A 12595-nucleotide genomic window follows, 5' to 3' on the forward strand; every position below is an offset into this window, starting at 1 on the left:
TTAATGTTAACAAGACCTAGATCAAAAACCAAGCCAAGCCGAGTATCACTGTCTGCCTCTGTAGTCATAGTACTTGGAATGCTGAGGCAGAAGGATCATTTATGCTCAGGAGTTTGAGACTAACCTAGGCAGCATACCAAGACTTCCATCTCAACAAAACAAAACAAAAAAACCAACAAAATAGTTTGATTAAGTTTTAATTAACTTGGAAATGTTAACTTGTTTTCCTTGGGGATTTAGATACAAGCCTTAAAGATGGCCTTTTCCATGAATTTAAGAAATTTGGCAAGGTGACTTCGGTGCAGATCCATGGAGCTTCAGAAGAGAGGTATGGTCTGGTGTTCTTTCGGCAGCAAGAGGACCAAGAAAAAGCACTGACTGCATCAAAAGGAAAGCTCTTCTTTGGCATGCAGATTGAAGTAACTGCATGGATAGGGCCAGGTAAGAGACAGGTTACACACACCGTACTCCAGTGAATGTGAGAGTGCGGCCTGTTATCTAGGATAGACACATACTTGTGGGGTTTTGTTTTTTGTTTTTTTCCTTTTTATCGGTACCGGGGATCGAACTCAGGACTGCCTGCTTGCAAGGCAGGTACTTATGCTGCTGAGCTAAATCTCCAGACCCCATACTTGTGGTTTTATTCATTGGTGTACTGTTGATGTCTTCTCTTTTAAAGAGTGTAGGAAACAGTTCCTAGGAGAATGACAACAGAATTACTCTGAATTAGAAACTATATGTTGATATTATTTGAAGAATTCACTAGATGTGATTTATTTCCATTATACCCAGCACAAATTGGATCAGTTATTGTGAAGCTGGTCACTCTCATATAAGTCTTAGGAGTTGGGCCTGTTGGGAATTTCAAAAGAATATTTTATTAGCCCGAACCTCCCTATCAGACCTGTTACAACAGGCACAACACTGGTCAGTATTTCTCAGAACAAACTGTAGTGCTTATTTAAAAATGACCTCTTTGACCTCAGCCTAGCTAACTCGTTCAAAATTGACACACTCAGTTTTGGGGACTTTTGATTTAAAGCAACTTTTGAATTAATTTGCAAAGGAATTGGTAGAAATATTAAATTCTACAGTTACCTTGTGAAATTGAAACTGCTGACCTTTTAATTTTGGTGCTAAGGACCTTACCAGGGCCTTACGCATACTAGGCAAGCACTCTACCATGGAGGTGTACTTGGGCCCCACACAACTGAACTCTGTAAGTCTTTGAATAGAATTTATGGCCCCTTTATACAGTAAACATGACTGTTTCTAAAATGCTCATTTTATAATTAAGAGAAAAAATACAATTTCTGTGATAAGAATATGTAAATGTTATATGTATATTATAATAGGCATAAAGTTGTTAGCGTATATATATTGTAAAATGGGTATAATTTTCTGATGGAATGCAAGAATTCAAGAGAATTATTACCTTTTTTTTTTTTTTTTTTTTTTTTGTCTTTTTGCTTTTTATCAGTACCAGGGATCGAACTCACGACTGCCTGCTTGCAAGACAGGCACTTATGCCGCTGAGCTAATACCTTTTTAAAGGAGGACTTCACACTCATTTCTTCTCTATTGATTTTGACTTGTATTGCGCTACATTGTACTGTGCTAAGAGCAGATTTTTTTTTGAGACAAGGTCTTACTGTGTAGTTCAGGCTGGCCTTTTAGCTCAGGTTGGCCTCAAACTCACGGCGATTCTCCTACCTCAGCCTCCCAAGTACTGAGATTACAGGTGTTTGCCACCATGCCTGGCTATAGGAGTTGTTTGTTTGGTTTTGGGTACTGGCGATCAAACTCATGACCTTAAGTACTTACGACACTGACCTAAATCCCCAGCCACTGTTTGTTTGTTTGTTTTTGAGGCAGAGTCTAACTATGTAGTTCAGGCTGGCCTTTAACTCACTATGTAGCCCATAACTGGCCTCAAACTCAGATCTTTTTGCCTTAGTCTCCCAGGTACTGAGATTACAGGTGTGTGATCTCCTCCGTGCCTTGCTTTTCCGGTTTTTTTTTTTTTTTTTTGAGTTCTTCTGTAACACATTTGGATGCTGGGGATGGGGCTCAGTGTTTCAGCAGCCCTAGCAACCATGAGGACTTGAGTGATTCCCGGTACCCCCCAAAAAACAAAAAATATTTGGGACAAGTCAGAATTGCATAAAGAATATATAGTGTGTCTATAAATTATATAAATTTTAAGAACCAAAGTTACAGGGGCTGGAGATTTAGCTCAGCGGCATAAGCGTCTGCCTTGCAAGCAGGCAGTCGTGAGTTCGATCTCCGGTACCGATAAAAAGGAAAAAGACAAAAAAAAAAGAACCAAAGTTAGTAAATAATGAGTCTCTAATATAGGGATATTCAGTTGGTGACTCTCAAATCTCTTAAATAGTAGTGCCTGTTTGAATTTTAATTGTAAAAAAGGTTTTTCACCTATTTGGGAGGCTGAGGTACATGTATCTCTTGAGCCTAGGAATTTGATGGCAGTCTGGGCAAGATAGACTCCTTTCTTAAAAAAATTTTTAAAATCTTTTAAAATAGAACATACAGTACTGTACTATAATTATCAACAAAACTTTGAATGTTCCTGCCCTAGACCAAGTTAACAAGTGGGGCTTTGGAGAAAGGCAGTGATTGAATTAGAAATTAAGTCAGGACTCTGGTACTAAGGAATGGAAATTGCGAGCCATGTTTAGCCTCTTTCTGTTTGTCATTGGGGACCATACAACACCAAAAGAAGATGTTTTGTTAAAGTTGCCTCAGTCAGTTTTCATAGTTACTTTTTTTTCCCTTCTTTTCGAGACATGGACTCGCCATGCAGTTCTGACTGGCCTTGGGCTTACTTTGTGTCCCAAGTTGGGTTCGAATTTGCCTCCTAAGTGGTAGGATTATAGGAGTGAGCCCCCACACCCAGCTTCATAGTTACTCTTGTATCTAAAAAACCTGCCTTTCAACAGCTGGGTTATTGTGTTAATTAATGTGACCAACATGAAATGCTAAACATATTAAAATGTTGAAAAGTAAATGAAATTAATGGAGCCTAGACTATTTTCAGCTGAGTTTTTAAAACATATTCCAGATAGTAGTTTTATATTCCACGCTGAGAACCAGCTTTACAGTTTTTGCTGGAATTTTAGAGCTATATGTGTGCCAGTGATTAACTTGAAAACAAGTTCATTTAAACTGAAATTTTGTTCAGTTTCCAGTTCATTTTCTACGTAAAAGATAAAACCAAAGTGTGAGTTCATCTTTATTAGCTTCTGTATTTCTATTCTAGTGTGGTGTTAACAAAAGGCAGCTATTTTGAAAGTGTTTAAAGTATTTCAGTTTGTGAGTATTCAAGTCTATTATTTCAGTTACATAAATGCAGATTTCCCCAGTTTTATATATATAAGACATATATCTTATATATATCACACACACACACACACACACACACACACACACACACACACACATTCTCCTCTGAGTTTTACTTTTCCTCTACTCTGCTTACAGAAACGGAAAGTGAAAATGAATTTCGCCCCTTGGATGAAAGAATAGATGAATTCCACCCCAAAGCAACAAGAACTCTCTTTATTGGCAACCTTGAAAAAACCACTACTTACCATGACCTTCGCAACATCTTCCAGCGCTTTGGAGAAATCGTGGTATGTTGCTTTGTTGATTAAAAACAATATTGAGCCAGATATGGTGGCACATGCCTGTAATCCCAGGACACGGGAGGCTGAGGCAGGAGTATTGCCATGTGATCAAGGCCTCTGTCAGCTACCTGGTGAGTTCAAGGCCAGCCTGGACTATATAGCAAGAACCTATCTCAAACCTCCCCCCAAAAAACCAATATTAGATCTTTGTCATAATGCATAATACAGATGATGGTTTGGCATGATATTTAATGGTATAATAAATATATTTTCTCATTTGCTCTGTGCATTTTTAACTTCTGTTAAAAGATGACACAAGGTGTATAGCTAGGCGTGGTGGCTCACACCTATAATCCAAGCACTCAGGAGGCTAAGCCAGGAGGAGGATCGTTGTGAGTTCCAGGCTGGCTTTAAATTCACTGTGTAACCCAAACTGGCCATGAATTGGAGGTTATCTGTGTTGCCTCACCCTCCTCAGTGCTGGGATCATAAACATGTGCTTCCATGCACAGCTGATTGGATTCTGTTGTACCATCTGTAGTCGTGTGAATTGAAAGAAAAATCTGGAAGAGAAAACGTTTGTAAAGAGGAGCAGCAAGTTAGTGTGTGGTTATTAGGTGATCACATCAGGTATCTTGGGAATTATAGAATGTGGATGTCATGTGTTGGAAGTTTAATTCTATTTTAGTTTTAATTAAAATTAGCAAGCCATAGTGGTGCATACCTTAGCCCCAGCACTATAGAGGCTGAGACAGGAGAACCATCTAGAGTTTGAGGCCAGCCTGGGCTGTATAGTGAAGCCGAATAGATAGATAGATAGATAGATAGATAGATAGATAGATAGATAGATAGATAGAAATTTTAATTAAAGTCACTTTATATTATATAAGTCATTCTTAGGAATACAAGTATTTTTCTATTTCCTGTGACTTAAAGCTTGAATCAATTCATAGTAAAAGTTGTTTGGCCATCGCTTTAAGCAGTTGGGATATACTGTTTCATTCTTTTTGAAAAAATAAGGAAATTACTTCTGTTTTTGAAAGTCTCTTCACTATTAAGAGTGAAGAAACTGTTGTAGTATATTTGGGCTCTAGAGAGTAAAAGTGTTTTTGGTAAGAATAGCTGTGGTTAATCTTTCAGGGATGTGTGTATACCCATACATCTTTCTTTTCTCCTATCCTGTCTTTCTTTTCTCTTAATACTTTGTGTGGAGCTGTTATTAGGTATTGAAATGAGGCCTGCCTGTGAGCTACATTCTCAGCCCCTTTTTGTATATATGTTTATTTGGGGACAAAGTCTTGTTACCTCCCTCAGTTGCTGAGACTGGGCTTAAATTTGGAATTCACCTTCCCATAGCCTCCTGTATTGCTGGGATTAAGGTGTATACTTTGTTACCTGACTGCATATGTTGTTGCTTTAAGCAAAAGATCCTTGTTTTGATTTGATTTGTTTTGTTTTGAATGACATAATCTAGTCTTGTGAATAAAATGTTACCAGTGTCTGATCTAAACTTCCTAAGAATTGGGAGCAAGAGATATATTTGGTAGAAAAGGAAAAACAGAAAAGCTGTATTGAGACATTATAATACTCATCTTTTCCTGATTTTTTATTTTTCATATCCTTTTGGTTTTATGAAAGTGGTTCATATTGATTCAAACTGTACTGTCTACCTAGGTGGGTGACATGGAGCTCACTTCCCTATCTGGACTCTGGTTTCTGTCTTTAGACTTTTATATGCATATTATTTAATTTGTTGTTTGGCATTCATAAGTATAAATTGATAAAGCTTTCAAACATACTTTTATGATGCTACTTAATTTTGGAGCACTATACAAGGGTATAGTTAGGTCAGGCGTGGTGGTGCACTCCTGTAATCCCAGCACTCGAGAGGCTGAGGCAAGGAGGATCGTTGAAAGATTGAGACCGGCCTGGGCTACAAAGTGAGCCCAAGCCCAGCCTGAACCACATAGCGAGATCTGTCTCAAAAGGACCAAAAAAAATACATATATATAGTTGGGCACACAGATACAGTTATCAGTATTGCTGAAAAAGGGATGATTATTGTGTTAATAGGGTGACCATGTTTATATTGTTTTTGAAAGCCATGATCTTAGGCTAGCAATCACCGTCAACTGCTTTTATTCCCTCCCTTGCTTCTTGCCCTCACCCTCTTCCTCCCCCCTTCCCCTCCCCCTTCTCTTTTATTCATTCAAGATAGTCTTGCTGTTTTTGCCCTGGCTTAAATTTTTAAGTGACCCTCCTTCCAGTCTCTGGAGCACTGTGACTACCAGTGTGTTCCCCTGTGCCTAGCATTGAGTATTACCATTTTAAATGGCACACAGTCTTTTTTAATTTTGAGAGTCACTAGGTTACCCAAGCTGGGCTCGAGTTTACATTCCTTCTCTCTCAACCTTCCAGATTGCTGGGATTACAGGCATGCACCTCCAAACTAGGTTTATCCTGATTTTGGGGGGAGGGGTACAATTCAGATTACTTTGAGTTTTTTATTCTATGTAACAGTTAAAATTAGCTCCTCATTTGATCTCTGGTACTGAAAATAAGTAAATACATACATACGCAAGCAAGCAAGCTCCTTAGGGCTGGGATTTAGCTCAGCAGTTTAAGGGCTTGCTTGGCAAGCGTGAGGTCATGAGTTTGATGTCCCATACCAAAATAAATAAATAAATAAATATCTCCTCTTTTGCATTGTTTTGAAGAATATTTAGTATAGATCATTGCTTTTTAACGATCCATTGAGTAATTCTTCAGTACATTACTCATTTTGCTGTTTTTAAGTGTTGATTATTGGCTTTTGCATTACTGCTGTTTTTAAGTCTCAGTTAAGCTCCCTTAAGGAGGCTTACATATTTACAGTCCTTACTCTGCAATTCATGACACAGCTCATTGTTGTTTTAAGTGTTGGTTTCTCTGGACCACTTCCATGTCTGCACCCAGTATTTTCACCTCTTCCTTCCAGCAGACAGGATGAGTATCAGATACCACTACAGGGTTTGTGTGTTTCAAGGAGAGAGAGTGTTCTTTGTAGAGCATGTCTTTAATGTAGGGACAGTCTTTCTTCACAAAGTAGTTCAGGTATTTATACATCCATTCATTCTGGTTGGGGGGACTGTTGACTATATTCTTAGCATCAACCACTGGCCTTGGCTCAGTTGGATATACTGATATCTGGGTACGTGTGCTTGTATGTCTGTCTTCTGACTGAGGACTTCAAACCATTTTTATCATATTTAGGGTATTAGATGATGCCAGAAGGAATTGTAAGAATGTCGCAACTTAGACTACTCTTTCATTATCATAACTTCTTTTAACACTGATATTGTGCATTTTAAATTTTGAGTTGCAGTACAGTTGCTGTCTGTGACCATAAATGCTATGATAGGTAGTTTTTAACTACTGATTTACAGTGATTATAATGTACAGTTTTAATTAAGAGAAGATTGGGATTTTTTTTTAAAGAAATAAACACCTGGGGCTGGGGATTTAGCTCAGCGGCATAAGCACCTGGCAGTCGTGAGTTCGATCCCCGGTACCGATAAAAAGCAAAAAGACAAAAAGAAAAAGAAATAAACACCCTACATGGAGTTGCTTAATTCCATTTTATTTTCATGTTGGCGTATTACTAAATGGTAGTTTTGGCTTTTTCAGGACATTGATATTAAGAAAGTAAATGGAGTTCCTCAGTATGCATTCTTGCAATACTGTGATATTGCCAGTGTTTGTAAAGCTATTAAGAAGATGGATGGGGAGTACCTTGGAAATAATCGTCTCAAGGTAAATGAATTTTCACAGAATGTTGTATTGTGATGATTTGTTTAAGGTCTGGAGTTTTTGTGCCTATTTGTGATTATTTAAGATTGCAGGACAGTTAGACAACCATAAAGGAGATACACTTTTCTTTGTATCCACTTCCTATCTTAATGTAATTTGAACTATACCTAGTTAGCCATATAGGATTGCCTTCTTTTTTTTTTTTTTGGTATGGGGAATCAAACTCAAGACCTCGTGCTTGCCAGGCAGATGCTGTGCTGAGCTAAATCCCTGGCCCCAGTATTGCTTTTCTTGAAAATTTTTATTTAATTTTAACCACACAATTTCCACTTAATATGTTGATTTACGGGGCTAGGGGTAACTCACTGGTAGGGTTCCATCAAAAAAAAAAAAAAAAAAGGTAAGAGTACTTTTCTAAGGATTTTTTAGTTGAGTAGTGATTGTGAACTTTACTAATTAGAAATTTCACCTTTTATATTCAGTTGGGTTTTGGAAAGAGCATGCCTACAAACTGCGTATGGTTGGATGGGCTCTCTTCAAATGTGTCGGACCAATATTTAACACGACATTTCTGCCGGTATGGGCCTGTGATAAAGGTAGGTTGGGGCTTTGGGCATGGTTCAAACTTGCTTCTGACTTTTTTTCTTGCTGTTTAGTTAATTTCTAGTACTGCCTTTTCCTTTTCTTTTCTTTCCTTTCTTTAATAAGTTGCACATTAATTTTTTTGTTTGTTTTGCTAAAATTTGGTCTATAAGGACATTGTATCTGTTAGTTTATGGTAAGAATATTTTGAAAAAGTAGCATTTGAGCAAGCTGAGTGTCTTAGTTACTTTTAACTCGTCGCTGAGACAAAATACCTCATGCCCAAATTGGGGAAGGAAAGGTTTATTTCTCACAGTTTTTGGAAGTTTCAATCCATACTCAGTTGCCTCCAAGGCAGGGTGACATGGCAGGGCTGCAGTTCATGGTGGCTGCAAACGACAAGGCAGAAACTGGCAAGAGAGAGACACACACACACCTCTATCTGGGTGTAGCTCTGACATCATCAATCTAAGTGCTAGAGAATGAACAATCACAGATGCATAATGCAAACACATGAGGCCTAGGGGCCACCTACATAAACCATGACACTTGAGATTTTTTTTAAAATTTGAAATTTCTCTACAATTAAATAAAATAAAATAATTCTGGGTGTGGTGGCACACATCTGTAATCCAGTACATGGAAGGCTGAAGCAGGAAGAACTTGGTGAATTTAAAGCCTGCTTGGGCTACATTGTGAGTTCAAGGCTGGTTTGAACTACACAGGGTCACCCTGTCTCAAAAAACAAAACAAAGTGGTCTGGGGATTTAGCTCAGCGGCCTAAGTGCCTGCCTTGCAAGCAGGCAGTCATGAGTGTGATCCCTGGTACCGATAAAACAAACAAACAAACAAAGCGGGCATGGTGGTGCATGCTTGTAATCCTAGCATTTGGGAGGCAGAGGCAAGAAGATCACTGAGTTAGATGCCAGCCTAGGCTATATTGTCAGTGGGACCCTAGCACATTACACAAAAAACAACAAAACAAAGCAATATTTCTTAGAGATCTTTGTAATTCTATCTCACATTAAAATTTGTACACTAAGGCAGGAAGATTACGGGATTGAGGCTGCTAGCCTGGGTCACCTAATGAGACTTTGTCTTGAAAAGGGAGAGGGCAGGCATGGAAGCTCATGCCTGTAATCCCAGCGCTCGGGAGGCTGAGGCAGGAGGATCCTTGCGAGTTTGAGACCAGCCTGGGCTACAAAGTGAGCTCAAGGCCTGCCAGAACTATGGCGAGACCCTGTCTCAAAAAGAGTAAATAAATAAGGAGGGAGGATTTAGCTCAGCGGTTCAAGTGCTTGCTTGATAAGCACAAGGTTATGAGTTCAACCCCTGGTACCCCCCAAAAAAATAAAAATAAAATTCTAATTAATCTCTTTTACACTAGAAATGTAGTTTGACTTGTATTTTGGGTTTTTTCTTTTTCATCTTTTTGTGACAGGGTCTTGCCTTGCTATGCAGTTTAGGCCGTGAGCTCACTGGGTAGCCCAGGCTCCTCTTGAATTTGCAACAATCTTTCTGCCTCAGTCTCCCTGAGTACTGAAATTACAGGCCTGTGCCACCACACCCAGCTTTTTGTTCTTGTTTTTGGTACTTGGAATCGAACTCAGGCAGACAGGTGCAGTTAAGTTCACATAGCAGAATATTCATTTAATCAGTGTTTGTTATATAACACACAATCAAGGGAACAGGAGCTCTGGATATAATTCCATTGTGTGACGGTAAAGCTTTAATTCTTTCTTTTAAATTTTATTTTTAATTATTTATTCTTTTGTGGGGGGGTGGCAGGAATTGAACTCAAGACCTGCTTGTCTAGCAGGCACTGTGCCACTGAACTATATCACTGGCTTAAATTTTATTTTAAAGAGAATAAAACCAAAATAAAACAGAAAAAACCCAATCAAAACAAAACAGTGGAAGTGATATAGTACTTCAAAACAGGATAATAGGAAATCAACAATGGCTGCCATAATGCCTCTTGTCTTTCAAAATTGCTGCCCATACCATCAGACACAATAAAATCAAAATGGAACACTGAAGAAAACAAACAATAAGGGCTGGGGATTTAGCTCAGTGGCATAAGCACCTGCCTTGCAAGCCTGCGGTCGTGAGTTTGATTCCCGGTACCAATAAAAAAAAAAAAAAAGAAAGAAAACCAAACAATAAAAGAGAACACAGCATTGAAAACAATATTGGATTTCAAAGACAAAACAGAAATTCCCCGTATTTACTATATTTCATATTTTTATCCTCTCAAAAGATGCTGTCACCAGCTCTACAAAATCAGTCAGACAATATAAGCATTAAGCTGTTCTTGTACTTTAGTTGCTATCAACTCAGTCTGGGTACCTCTGACAGGTCAGCTGGTGGTTTGGGAAGGCAGGGTTCTTGTCTCCTAGCCTAAATACAGTTGGCTTCTTGTTTTCTCCTCCTGGGACCTGCATGGCTTCCATCAGCTCAAGAAAAGGGAGAATTGGCTTTGTTGCAAAAACATTTCTGGTTTCCAGGGTTTCTATACCCTCCCAGGGGGTCTCTGACCCCTGCAGGTCACTGGAGATCAGGGCTACAAAGCAGCAACCTAGACCTCCTAGCACACAGGACACCTGAGCTTTAAGCTAAAGGCCCATATGCTCTGTATAACTTTTGACATTAGCTTCATTTTAACTTTTGTTGTTTGGGGATGTGCTTATCTTCAAGATTGCTTGTCTAAAAATACAGCAGCCTTAGGATAGTAGTGCTACTGATAGTCAAAATTCATTAAAATTTTTTGTTGATTCAATATTGTAATTTTGTCCCTCCTTTTCAAGAGTGCCTGCCTGTCTGCCTGCCCTCCTTTCTCCTTCCACCAAAAGTAAATGCTTCACTTAAATACAGCACAGTAGTCAGTCAGCGTTGAGAGCGAAGTAGCCAGGCATGGTAGTGCACACCATCTTAGCACTTGGGAGACTGAGGCAGGAAGATCACTTTTGAGTTCGAGGCCAGCCTGGAATACATAGTTCAAAATCAGCCTAAACTACATAGAAAGATGCTATCTCAAAAAACAAAACAACAACAACAACAAAAAACTCCACACACACACACACACACACACACACACACACACACGCACACACAGAAACAAAAACCAAAAACAACATTGAAAGCAAAGTAAAATACAGAAAAACAAAAAACAAAGGCCACACTCTCCGTGTTTCTGTGTATATTTTATTTGTGTTTACTGTAATGTGCCTTGTGAGAAAAGGCTGTAATTTTTAAAAAATAAAATATGTATAATACTTTTTCTTGTGGGTGTGGTGGTACATGCATGTAGTAACAGCACTTTGACAGGCTGAGGAAGTAGAATTACCATGAATTTGAGGCTTGCCTGGGTTGTATAAGGACATTCAAAGCGAGCTTGTACTACAGTGAGACCCTGTCTCAAAAAAATTTTTTTTTCTTGGTAACTTTTTTTTGACTTAGGTGGTTTGTGAAGATTGACACTTAGGAGTAGTGGATAAAGTTCTTAACTTAGTTTTTACCTTGTTTTGTTGTCTTTTGCAGGTGGTGTTTGACCGTTTAAAAGGCATGGCCTTGGTTCTTTACAATGAGATTGAATATGCACAAGCAGCTGTAAAAGAGACTAAGGGGAGAAAAATTGGTGGCAATAAAATTAAGGTGCGCAAAATGAATGACTTTAAAAAGAAGCTCAACAAAATTGAATTCAAATCTCAACCCACAAATAACTGGCATCTGTAGATTGATGGCAAGTGGGTGGTTTACAGGACATGGTTTATATATGGCGTCAGTTTAGGGGGGAAATCAAGATTGTAACGCTCAGCATAACAAACTTGTAGGCATAGGTCTTGTTAGCTAGGAACCACAGATCCTTCCCTAAAAATTATGCTGCCTCCATGGGGATCATGGGTGCACGCTCATTGCAAGCCCACTCACAGTTGTGACAAGTGTGTCTATGCCCAGAAGTGCCAGCTATCACTCAGTCAGCTCCTGCAGGCTCTTGCTTTCCTCCTCTTCTCTCCTAGAGTGGGGAACTACTGCAGGCATATTACTTCGATCTGTTATTACTTGTTTGAAAATTTTATATTTATGGTTGTTTGAAGGAACTGTAATCTTAATCACTGATGAGATGGTATAGTAGAAGTGTTGCTGATAGTTATCATATGCTGAATGAAGTTGAAAGTTCTTCCATATTATGTTGCAGCTGTTGTTCCAGTAAATGTATTCAGCTTCTTGTTCTTATTTTTTAATTTTTTTGGATTTTTAAGATAGGGCCTATGTAGTTTAGACTGTCGTTAAATTCAGTATGTAGTCTAGGTTGGCCTTGAACTCACAAGGATTCTCCTGCCTCAGCCTCCTGAGTGCTAGAATTACAGGCATGCCCCACCATGCCTGGCCTCACCAGCAAATTTATGTACATCAGAGGTTTTGGTGGATTTAATTGCTCTGATTATTTAATTGCCAACCTAGGTTCCTAATAGTGATTTGTTTTGAGTTTTCCATTTTACTTTTTCTACTTCTGGAACCTTAATTACATTTGTCAAGACTTGCATAAAGTTGGTTAGATGTTGTGGACACTAGCA

General features: G+C 38.7%; 1 protein-coding gene and 1 long non-coding RNA gene across 4 annotated transcripts in view; one reads left to right on the forward strand and one right to left on the reverse strand.

Annotated features, from left to right (window-relative positions):
* Positions 1-12595, forward strand: part of Spen (spen family transcriptional repressor) — an 89335-nt gene that overhangs the window by 60749 nt on the left and 15991 nt on the right. For all 3 annotated transcript variants that reach the window (XM_063235567.1, XM_063235565.1, XM_063235566.1), the window contains 5 exons: positions 241-441; positions 3502-3653; positions 7314-7439; positions 7919-8032; positions 11559-11672. In XM_063235567.1, coding sequence (XP_063091637.1) covers positions 241-441; positions 3502-3653; positions 7314-7439; positions 7919-8032; positions 11559-11672 — 707 coding nt within the window. The remainder of the gene's footprint in view (positions 1-240; positions 442-3501; positions 3654-7313; positions 7440-7918; positions 8033-11558; positions 11673-12595) is intronic.
* On the reverse strand, positions 8306-11676 carry LOC134472920 (uncharacterized). Its single transcript, XR_010042951.1, has 2 exons — positions 11537-11676; positions 8306-11001 (listed from the first exon to the last, which is right to left on the reverse strand). It is a non-coding gene; the product is annotated as an uncharacterized LOC134472920 (long non-coding RNA).

Source organism: Cavia porcellus, unplaced genomic scaffold (genome assembly GCF_034190915.1).
Source record: "Cavia porcellus strain 051 isolate PalLab524CR breed Dunkin Hartley unplaced genomic scaffold, mCavPor4.1 scaffold_25, whole genome shotgun sequence".
In the NCBI taxonomy this organism is placed as follows: domain Eukaryota; kingdom Metazoa; phylum Chordata; class Mammalia; order Rodentia; family Caviidae; genus Cavia; species Cavia porcellus.